This window comes from Podarcis erhardii (genome assembly GCF_964252035.2).
Source record: "Podarcis erhardii genome assembly, chromosome: 6".
Lineage (NCBI taxonomy): Eukaryota > Metazoa > Chordata > Lepidosauria > Squamata > Lacertidae > Podarcis > Podarcis erhardii.
The window spans coordinates 17,122,159-17,134,197 of record NC_138510.1 but is presented as its reverse complement, the minus strand read 5'-3'; the positions used below and the strand labels follow the sequence as shown (position 1 = coordinate 17,134,197).

Below are 12,039 nucleotides of genomic sequence, written 5' to 3'. Positions count from 1 at the left end.
CCAAACCTTTTCCTTCCACTGAGGTAGTGACATTGGCTAGCCAGTTAAGAACCACACTTAGCATAACCAAATACTTGCTCTGTGCCATAGAACAAATGGGCCAATGTTAGGGGGGTTAACCCCCCCTCTTCCTTTTACTTATGGGGTTCATCCTGGAAGCCCCCAACCCCCCAGTGACCCAGTCCAACATTGTGAGTACTATGGGACCTGTTCATTTTATTCTTGTTCTGACTTGGAGCCTAGTACGTTTTAGGTACTTGTTCCGTATTTTATGTCCTGCGTTTACATAGCCACTCACTAATAGAAATTCTTCTCGCTGTCCGCCAGGTGAAAGAGCAACAAAATACACTACAAAATAATAACAGCACCTATAACATATTATTACAAAAACATATTATAATACAAAATACACTACAAAATAATAACAGCACCTATAACATATTATTACAATAACATTATAATACAAAACATAACAGCATACTATAACATATTATTACAAAATAGTAACAGCACCTATAACAAACAATAGTTTTGTATTTGAATGAACAAATGAATAGAGGACACTATTAATAGCTGGGGACCCTCTTTAGTAAAGGTAAAGGGACCCCTGACCATTAGGTCCAGTCGAGGCCGACTCGGGGGTTGCGGCGCTCATCTCGTTTTATTGGCTGAGGGAGCCAGCGTACAGCTTCCGGGTCATGTGGCCAGCATGACTAAGCCGCTTCTGGTGAACCAGAGCATCACACAGAAATGCCGTTTACCTTCCCGCCGGAGTGGTCCCTATTTATCTGCTTGCACATTGACGTGCTTTTGAACTGCTAGGTTGGTAGGAGCAGGGACCAAGCAATGGGAGCTCACCCCGTCATGGGGATTTGAACCGCCGACCTTCTGATCGGCAAGTCCTAGGCTCAGTGGTTTAACCCACAGTGCCACCCGCGTCCAGGGGACCCTCTTTAGGTTGGCTGAAATGCCCTCTGCATCTGCTCAGGGGCACCAATATTCCAGGACTTCACTTTTGATGCTACTACCAATTAGGTGCCAACACAAAGTCTCCAGCTGAAAACCCGATTTTCTTGCCCCCACTTTTTTTTAATGCCAAGGAGGGGCGGGGACCTGTGGCCCTACAGAGGCACTCCATTTCCCATCAACCCCACCCAGCATGGCCAGCTGTCAGGGATGATGGGAGATGCAGTCCAGCAAAACATCTGGACTGAGGTCCACAGGTATCCTCATCCCTGGACCACAGTCAGGCGAGCCCTTCTTTCCCGGCGCAGCTCAACCCGCTTTCAAAGAGCGAAGGGGGCAAACAGACGTCGTTATATATAAGTGTAGCATTTCTTTCACCCAGGCAGCGAGTGAGGGCGGATCTCGCCTCCCACAACCGGGGAGGGGAGGAAGGAACGAACGAGGCTTGGGGAGGGGGACGCTCTCTCTGGGCTGATTCTCTGATCTCATCGCACAAGCCAGTCAGCTGCGAGCTGTCTGCCTCTCTCGTCAGCTGATCCAGCAGGAGAGCTTTCCGTCTCTCATTGACTCTTCTCCTCTCACTTCCCAAGTGGATTCCTTCCTTCCTTTTTTTTTTTTTTAAGATAGCAGCAGCAACAAAACTCTTGCCGGGGAGTTTCTGGGTCAGGAGGAGGATATATTCCGAAGGCTGGTCTGTGGGGGGATTTAAAGCAAAACAACAACACCTACACGCAGCAGCAGCAGCACCCAAGCCCACAGCCCCAAACTGGATTGCATTGCAACTTTGCTCCAACTCCGCTCCTTCTGTTCCCTCCGTCCAGGATGGCTTCCAATTTTAACGATATAGTGAAGCAAGGGTATGTCAAGATAAGGAGCAGACGTTTAGGAGTAAGTATTTTTTTTTTAAAAAAAAAACAAACAAACCAAAACCCTCCACTGGCGTTATTGTACCGTGTTTGATTTATCAATGGGTTGGTGTTTTTTAACCACAGCGTTGGCCACGTGCGTTGTGTGCGGTTGTCCAAGGATCCGAAAGGGAAACAAGGTTGCATGCTTTATTTTTATTTTATTTTTAACGGTGCAAAGGGCCAGTCCTTTTCCAGGTCTCTCTCCACTGCCATATGTGCATTATAAATATAGAAGCAGCTTGCAGTGCCGTGCAAAGGACATTTCTCGATAACGGATACAAGCGGGGTGGAGGGAAGGAAAGCCTGCAAAATCCACACTGGCTCTAATGCTATATTTCCACTGCCTTAGCTGTGTTTGTGTGTGGAGAAAGTAGCAAGCTTTGGAATGTCACAGAACTCTTCTTAAGGTGCTACTGGATGATTTTTTTTTATTTTGTTTTGACTATGGCAGACCAACACGGCTACCTATCTGTAAACAGAACTCTTCTGTTATGGGGTTTGTGGAGGTGAGGCTCATTTCTGAAGATTTATGAGCGTGCTTAGATAAATTTCTTCTCCAATCATATTAGAATTGTCTAAGGGATCTCCTAGTCAGCCAGTGTCCCCTCTTAACTTTTCACTTTCAGAAGAGGAGCTAGCAAGCAGACTTTAGGACTCAGTGGTTCAGTGCCCATGCACAGTTCCCATTCATTTCAATGGGGCTCGCCCAAAAGAACTTTCTGGCAGATTAAGAGTGTTGTAGCACCTTAGAGATAAGCAGCCTGATGCTGGACAAGCTTGCTCAGAAATAAGCCCTGCAGGATCCAGTGACATTTATACCCCAATAAATATGCTGCGGCAGTAAATTCAGTGGTATTTTTGCATGCAAAAGGTCTCTGGTGAAACCCCTGGCATCTCTAGGTAAGTCAAGGAAAGATCTCTGTCTGGAACCCTGGAGAGTCAACAGGAAACCATATGGACCAATGGTATGAGTCAGTATAAGGCAGCTCCCTACATTCCTATGCTGCCTTGAACATTGATAAAGAAAGCAGATAAATAATTTTTTTGAATAATGATCAACAACGTATTATGCCTAGATGACAGGCAGCAGTAATGCATTTGTTTCTGAGCCAACATGCAAGGGTGCTATTGTGGTTCTTTCATGGACAGTCCTATCTATGTCTAATCAGAATTAAGTCCCATTGACTGAAGTCCCATTGACTCCATACTCCACCCCATTAAGTGTGTATAGGATCACAGGCTGCATGAGCTGGCGCAGACATCAAGCTACAATGGGAATGTAAAATTCACATTGGCCGCAATGTGACAAATATGTAAAATTCACATTGGCTGCAGTGTGACAAATATCATCGTGTAGGTAATTGGAATGACAGTTCTTGAATATCATAGTCTCGTATTAACAAACCACTTGTTTGAAGTGACACATGTCTTGCTACCTGACTAAATATTAGATGTTCCTTTCAAATGTGTATTGCTCAGCATGGATACAGGTGCAAATGTGAGGTTGTCATTTCCTACATACATGGCACTTGTCGGAAACCTCTGCAATGCATCTGTAGGTCTAAGTTTTGGTGTCAAAATGTTACCAAGGATTCCCCCTCCATGCAACATACCTAAAAAAAGCCACAGTCTTTAGTGTGCTAAACGAGCATGCAATTCTCTACTTGGTTGGAGAGTTTGAGGAAACAGGAACATATACTATTCCAGTGGGGATGATATTCTACAGAAGTGCTGGCTATAAATGTTCACAAAGTTTCATGGTATGGAAGGGGTGTGTGTGTAGAAGAAATACCTTGTATGAACATGTGTGTGTTTAAAGATATATCTCCAGACCAGTGCTTTATTGATTGCAATAGAAACTGATGCCTTAATTTCCTGGTTTGGCTATACATTTTACGTTTAAGCAATTATTTCATTTATTTACACTTCTGTTCCATTTTGTACTCTAGGTTCATGGAGGTTTAAGTAGCAAACCTCTGATAGTCTTAACTCCGCCATCATGCTCTCTGCCACACAATGTTGAACTACAGTGATCCATATTAGGACTGGGTTCTGGAAGTCTTGGGTTCAAATTGGAGGGAGGCACATAGTTCAGTGGTAGAGCACATGCATTGCTTGCATAAGATTCTGAGTTCAGTCCCAGGCATCTCCAGACTCTTATGATACGAGACTCTTATGGGAAAATCTGGAGAGCTGTTGTCAGTCAGCGTAGACGTTACTGAGCAAGATGGACCAATGGCAGCTTCTTATGTTTCTATTCTCACCCATTGATGAATTTACTTGATAGACGTTGGCAGCTCACTATAGTTCTGCCTTGGTTCTTCCATCTGTGAAATGGGAACTATGACCGATCTTGGAGACTGCTCATACAGAACATATAACTAAGGTGTCTCATGTGGCAAGTAGCAGAGAGAAAAATAGGTGATGCCTGAATTTCAGATCTGAATTGCAAGTTGACTCCTAGAGTTCTCACTAGGAATGGGAAAAATACAAGAGCTATGTACAAAAATATACCAATGGTTTTTTGTCTATGGCAGTATTTGAATGACCTTGGATAAAGAAATATAGGAGAAATAAGATTAACAGTACAAATTGTTGTAAGAATGTATTAGAGAATATATAAAGAATAGATTAATAATGGTAGGTACATTCACTATTAGAATAAAAGCATACAACAGGAATTGACAGGGTCCAAAGTTTTTATGATATTTTTTGTTAATAAATTTTGTTAATATTCTTTGTTAATAACTGCATAAAAAGTAGCATAAACACAGCTGAAGCTTAAGGTTTATAACTATGTAAGAAAAGACAAGTATATGGGTGTGTTTTTGTGTGTGTGTGTATATGATTGAAATCTCTATTTACTCTACGAGATGTACTATATATATATGTAATGTATTATAAGACTATTAATAAAGGTTGTTACATTGCAAAGAAAGAATCCTAAGGAGCCACAGAATAGTCACTTCCAATGGTATAGTAAACGTGGGAAAGGTGGCCTGTTGGGAGAAGGAGATAAAGCTTGCTAGTTATTAAAAGTTTCAAACAGATGATGCCTTGCGAAGATCATAATGAAATATGCCATATTGTACCGTGTGCTAGGGCCCTCAGGTACAGTTCACATTAAATTGTCACCTCAGGTGTGGTAAGCTTTCTGTGATTATTGTGCTCATCTATGGTGTTACCCTTGTTAGCTTTGCTGTCATTTTTTAAAAAGTGTTTGAAACAAACACAGCAAAATGGTCAGTGCTGCTGCTATCATTATATTGCTAATTAATTATGTTTTGCACCAGGTGTAATGAGAAAAAACCACCACCAGGTGCTTGTTTAGATGGGAGCTCAGGGATTATACAGGTGGAAAGAGGTGCTTATATTTTGTCCAGGACACCTTATATTGAATTCATGGTGTGGAGCGGACTGCCTCACCAGAATGGTGCATGCTCTAGTTATCTCCCGCTTGGACTACTGCAATGCGCTCTACGCGGGGCTACCTTTGAAGGTGACTCGGAAACTGCAATTAATCCAGAATGCAGCAGCTAGACTGGTGACTGGGGGCGGCCACTGAGACCATATAACACCAGTCCTGAAAGATCTTCATTGGCTCCCAGTATGTTTCCGAGCACAATTCCAAGTGTTGGTGCTGACCTTTAAAGCCCTAAACAGCCTCGGTCCTGTATACCTGAAGGAACGTCTCCACCCCCATTGTTCAGCCCGGACACTGAGGTCCAGCACCGAGGGCCTTCTGGCGGTTCCCTTGCTGCGAGAAGTGAGGTTACAGGGAACCAGGCAGAGGGCCTTCTCGGTAGTGGCGCCTGTCCTGTGGAATGTCCTCCCAGCAGATGTCAAAGCAATAAACAACTATTCTACTTTTAAAAGACAACGAAGGTGGCCCTGTTTAGGGAAGTTTTTAATGTCTGATGCTGTATTGTTTTTAATATTCGTTTGGAAGCTGCCCATAGTGGCTGGGGAAACCCAGCCAGATGGGCGGGGTATAAATAATAAATTATTATTATTATTATTATTATTATTATTATTATTATTATTATTATTATTATATAGATGATACCTATTGGAAAAATCCCCCTCCCCCAAATGCTATTCTCCATTTGATTTGTTCACCTATGTATTTATAAGCTATTATTTCTTATAATAAAACATGGATGCCTACGGAGATGCCAAAAGGAAAAGGGAAAACCTATAAATTCAGTACTGCTATTCATTTCCTTTAAAGTGAAATAGAATAGTTAGAATTAATGGAGTCCAGGAGACATTGTTTTGGATGTCACTGTGGCTCCTGGAGATGAGTTTGAGGCTGCTTTCTGCCTCTGTTCCTACTGCTGTGAATTAAGCCATGGTTGGCTTAGCATATTGTCCGAGCCCAGGCTCGTAGTTTCTCTTGCTTTAGACAAACCATAAGCTGTAACCCAACTTTGTTCTCGGCTTACAGTTTGTGCTTTGCCTGGAAGAGACAAACCACAAGGCTGGGTTTGGATGACACCCTAATCGAAACCATGGCTTAGCACGAAGCAAGGTAGCAGCAGAAGGGCTGGGGCACCAACCAGAGCGAATCTCAACTAAAACACCTGTAACATTCATGACTTGCTTTGACACAACATCATTCTAGCCTCCCTGGAACTAGATCTTGAATACAAGATCACAAGCACATGGAATCAGAGATAGGAATAGTGGGTGTGAACTAGGAGTGTTGAGGCCAAAGACTTATTCCTAATGGTTTCAGTGTGATCTTGTCTCATATTAAGCCACAGTTCTCTTTATTTATTTGTTTACTATTTTATGTTAAAGTCTACCTTGGTCATGATGGTGGGTCAAAAAAATGTAAGAATTAAAACAAGTAGCAATGTACAATTAAAATCATAGTATAAAAACCAGAAAAAACACCAAGCAATATTGGTATAACAAAATGATAGCACAGAACTGTAGGACTACAATGGAGGAGGAAGAAGAGGAGGAGGGAAGATGTCCACTCAGCCCAAGGCCTGAGGTGCCCCTTGACCAAAGAGGTGCAACTTGACCAATCATCAAAAAGCATAACTGATGGAACAAGACAGACCTCATAGGGGAGGTCATTTCACAATGTGGGGGACACCACGGAGAAGACCCTGTCACATGCTACCACCTCTTGAACCATGGAGGGTGGCAGCTCAGCCAACCAGGCCTCTGCTGCTGATCTTAACATCTGGGCAGATTGTTGTAGGATGAGACACTTCTTCAAATATTTGGGGCCCAAGTTGTTTAGAGCATTGGCATGTGACACAGGGAATTCTGGCTCAACGTGGGTTAACAACTGAGGAATTATAAACCAGGATTAGTTATTCACTATTATATTATATAAGAGCAGGTACCTTAATTTCCTTATTTTCTACTTCCTTTGTCCTTCCTCATCCATTATCCTTTGGCATCATAAATATATTATATAAATGTATTATACTCAAATTGATTTTTTTTTTTTAAAAAAAGACACATAATTTAATAGTCATAATGCCAAAGGATGAGGAAGAAGAAAATAAGGAAATTAAGGTACCTGCTCTTATATAATGATATAGAATGAAATTATAAAATAGCCACTGATGAACTCAGTTTGGGGCAAGGAGGAGAGGCGACTAATTGCAGTTGGTCCCATCCACGCCAATGGTATGAGCCTCACTCTTGTTATTTGTGATAAGACAGGAGACTAAGTCCTGCTAAACATTTGAACCAGCTGAAATATTTATATATACAAACAAGTTTTTGCTTGAAGGCCACAGTAAGTGAATATACATGTAGCAGGAAAGGGAATTACAGAAATGATAGCTGGTGGCTAATTTAAAAATCTGATTTGGGTTATTTACTGTTAGTAAAAGTGCAATTTTACATTCCATTTGAAACGGGCAATTAGCATATTCATTTAATTAAAAAAATAGTTGCCATGGAAGCAATAGTATCACATCCTCCTTCCAAAGAAAAGCATTGCCTCTCTAAAATACCAAATTCTTATAGAAAATCCAGGAATCTCAAGGCAAAAACATTGTTGCTGTTGTTGTTGTTATTTTCATTATCATTCTGCATTTTTTTTATCTGCCTTTTGACTTCCAAAAGGCCCCCCAACGTGGCATCCAGATTAAAAAAACCACAACAAAACAATATAAAATGAGATAAAAAACAAACACAGTGCATCAATTAGATGATTTAAACTATATGTGCACCTTCTGGTTAGGATCCCCAAACAATGACTCAGTTTCTCCCCCTCGTAAGTAAAATACCTCTGAGCATCTACAGAATGCTCTTCCTTAGTAAATGGAATGTGCCATGAAGTGACTTTGGTCCTCTACTTCTACTTCAGCATGTAATCTAAGGGCCAAGGTAGTTTTAAAAAACTCTTAAAGTCAGCCAGGGAAGGGGAATGCTGAAGAGCTCTCCCACTAAAATTACCCCACCCCCTGCTGCAAGCTGTTATTAGCCCTTCTGGAGAGAAAAAGATCGCAGAGGGTTGAACTAGATGATCCTTGGTGTCCCTTCCAACTCTACAATTCTATTATTCTGTGATTGAAGGAGAATATTTCAGCTGGGAAATAACACTGGGGGTGGGGATTAAACACTCCCTGTTCCATTGCTTGTTCTCCATTGCTAAGTTAAAAACAGCTGGGAACATTGTCCTAATGTTGTCCTGGTTTAGACAATACCATACCCTCCAACATTTCTCAGATGAAAATAGGGATGTCTCATTCCACAATGGTAATTTTACTATTTATACCCCACATATCTTATGGGGTTGCCCCAGCCACTCTGGGCAGCTTGCAACATATATAAAAACACAAAACATTAAACATTAAAAAAACCTTCCTTATACAGTGGTGCTTCAGGTTACAGACTCCACTAACCCAGAAATAGTACCTCGGATTGCTTCAGGATGAGAACAGAAATTGCACAGTGGCAGTGTGGCGGCAGCAGGAGGCCCCATTAGCTAAAGTGATGCTTCAGGTTAAGAACCGTTTCAGGTTAAGAACGGACCTTCAGAATGAATTAAGTTCTTAACCCGAGGTCCCACTGTACAGGATTGCCTTCAGATGGCTTGGAGGTTGGATAACTCCATACTCTCCAACATTTCTCCCATGAAAGTAGGGACACCCTAAGGAAAAGTGGGACATTCTGGGATCAAATCAGAAACCGGGATATCTTCTCTAAATCAGGGATGTCCCTGGAAAATAGGGACACTTAGAGGGTCTGCAATACGCTTGCTACATATGCGAGACTGAATGATCTGTAATCACAATATTAGGTTGCCTATGCAATATATTATACAGTTATTTATCTGGACTATGAAAACTGAATCCAAAGGGCACTTTCTGCTCTCTACCTAGATCTGCCTTCCTGTAACTCACTGCTTCCTGTTCTATTGTCAGTGGAAGGGATGAGCTACTATATTACATCCTGCGATACTCATTCTACTATTTGTAAAATGATCACCATTTCTCTCTTCCAATGCTTCAGTCTAATTACGGGCGATTCCATTGGCTGCCTCTCCTACGGTTTTCCTGCTAGATCTTGTATCATCCTTGCAGGTGTCCTGAGAACCTTGTATGGCTTGTCAAAATCCACTGCCACATACTCGGGGAGGGGGGTGTCCTTGTGTTCAGAAATAACACCGTCTTTTCCCACCAATTGTAACACGAAGAAGAATCCCAGGCGGAGAGGCTTCTGTTATATATAGAGTGTGAACTGCTAAGACCTGAGCATTCCGTAGTGACTTCCTTCCTGCATCTTTGATATCCTCTTTAATGGGGCAACCTGAGGACAAGACTTGGAACTGGCAGGGCTTGATCTTGGATGCAAGCTGCCAAATGTGTTCACAGACCGGTTTAGAGCCACCCACTGCTGTTTCTGGCAGAGGACTCTGAATTCTACCTTGCTCCCCACTTCCCCGTTCCGCTGCTTCTGCAATGATTGCAATTTTATCGACCAATAAAATGGCAGTTAAGGAGTTACAGACTTCCAAAAGGGCAGTAACAGAGCTATGTATGGGCACCAGGCACCCAGCTGATGCTCACCAGGCCTTGCAATGCACCAAGATTAATTGAGCTCATGTACCTTCCATGAGCTAGTCAGCCCCATTCCCAGGTGTGTGCAAAACGGTTGCATCTCTAAAATAACCACATGGATTTTGCGATCATGCAGGCATTTATCTGAATTTTAAAATTGTTTCTTGTCTTTCACTCCTATACATATTTCTGTAAGCAGAGCCTTAGTTTGCTTTCTACCCCTTTGGACACTCCCTGCAAAGTTGGGTTGTTTTATTTGATATTACAGTCAAATTCTTCCACTCTAATACTTATTAATGGCCAGGTCTAACTTCTTTATCACCCACTATACCCACCTGTTTATTCTGTGTTTCTATCTTATTCTCTGTTATATTCATTCTCTCGCTTTTTCTTTGATCAGAAATTCCTTTTTGTTGATAACATTTTGCTAGATTCCTGTGTTTTTTCAAATGTACTTCTAAAACACAGTGTCTTCTGTTCCCTGCCCCCAACACCTATCCCACAGTTAAATGTGCAGTGATCCTTGTTGCACATGCCTGCAGGTGACCTGTCTCTGAAACCTTTCTGAAATGACACACCAGAGGACATAAGAACATCCACCCAGTAGCTCCTTCTATGCCCCCCTACCCAAATTGCATTGAGATAATAAGGCAGTAAATTGTTGCTGACAAATCCAGCATGGATCAGTGATGGTCCATTGTTAGAGAGCATTCAGGGCTGTGTCAGTGCAGTTTGCCTCTGAATACCAGTTGCTGGAAACTGTGAGAGGGGTTTGGGGCTTCCTATAGGCACCTGGTGGTTGGCCCCCATGAAAACTAGACCTTAAGCCTGATCCAGCAGAGTTCTTCTCATGCAGTCTGCTAAGCTTTTGACTGGCAGGAGAGAAAGGCACATCTGCCTCAGAATAGTGTCCCTCTTAGTGTTTTACACATTCTACCAGTTACCTGGTTTCATCTTCTTTGCCAGTATCATTGACAGGAGCGAGCCAGCAGTAAATTACACTGAGTAAGTTGGAGTTAACTCTGGATTAGCAAAAACGGGATCTGCACAGGAGTGTCATGTCTAATGAGCCCAGCAGCTCATCTCTAGCAGGTCTTGTTGTGAAGTCCCTGCCTACCCACAGCTGCCTAAATCCTGTCCTCTCCAGGGTTCCCCCCAAGTAATCTGGGACTATGCCTGTGTGAAGCTAACTACTCTGCCCTCTTCATGCCTCTCCTGGTTCTGGGAGACCAGGAGAGAGGGGAGCTTGTTGCAGCAGCAGGAGACACATGTGCCTCTTCACCAGCTGGACTCCTCTCTGCCTCTTGGCCTCCCCACTCTCCTGCTTCTGATTCTGGACTTCTCTTTGCCACAGACTCTCCCAGCAAACCCAGTTACAGATAGGTAGCCGTGTTGGTCTGCCATGGTCAAAACAAAATAAAAAAATTCCTTCCAGTAGCACCTTAAAGACCAACTAAGTCAGTTCTTGGTATGAGCTTTCGTGTGCATGCACACTTCTTCAGATACACTGAAACAGAAGTCACCAGACCCTTCTATATAGTGAGAAGGTGGGGAGGGGTATTACTCAGAAGGGTGGTGGGAATGGGTGATTGGCAGATAGCTGCGATGAGCCTGTTGACGACTCTTAACGACTGCAATAGGTCTTACAGGAAAAAGCAAGGGGTGAGAAGGTGAAAAATGGCTTTGTCTTGTATAATGAGATAAGAATCCAAGGTCTTTGTTCAAACCAGGTCTCTCCATGGTTTTAAGTTTGGTGATAAGTTGCAATTCAGCAGCTTCTCTTTCCAGTCTATTTCTGAAATTCCTTTGTAATAGAACAGCTACTTTGAGATCTTGTATAGAATGTCCTGGGAGATTGAAGTGTTCTCCTACTGGTTTCTCTGTCTTGTGGTTCCTGATGTCGGATTTATGTCCGTTTATTCTTTGGCGTAAGGTTTGGCCTGTTTGTCCAATATAGAGAGCTGAAGGACACTGTTGGCAGCAAACCCAGTTTACCTCTTCAGCTTCTGACACCTCCCAGTCTTCTCCCTCTGACCACTCAGAATTCTCCCCCTCCCCCATGTCTTGGAGCCTTCTTCCCTTGGGGCTTCCTCACCTGGTTTCTGTTATGTATCTCACCCTGGGCCAGC

At 42.7% G+C, this 12,039-nt stretch overlaps 1 protein-coding gene across 2 annotated transcripts in view; it reads left to right on the top strand.

Annotated features, from left to right (window-relative positions):
- Nucleotides 1-1,461: 1,461 nt before the first annotated feature.
- The window catches only part of DOK5 (docking protein 5), a 52,933-nt gene continuing 42,355 nt past the window's right edge, over nt 1,462-12,039 (top strand). Inside the window, exon 1 of one of the 2 annotated variants that reach the window (XM_081868070.1) lies at nt 1,462-1,854. In XM_081868070.1, the coding sequence (XP_081724196.1) occupies nt 1,789-1,854 (66 nt within the window). In that variant the 5' untranslated portion in view covers nt 1,462-1,788. The remainder of the gene's footprint in view (nt 1,855-12,039) is intronic. The other variant, XM_081868069.1, reaches the window with a different exon arrangement.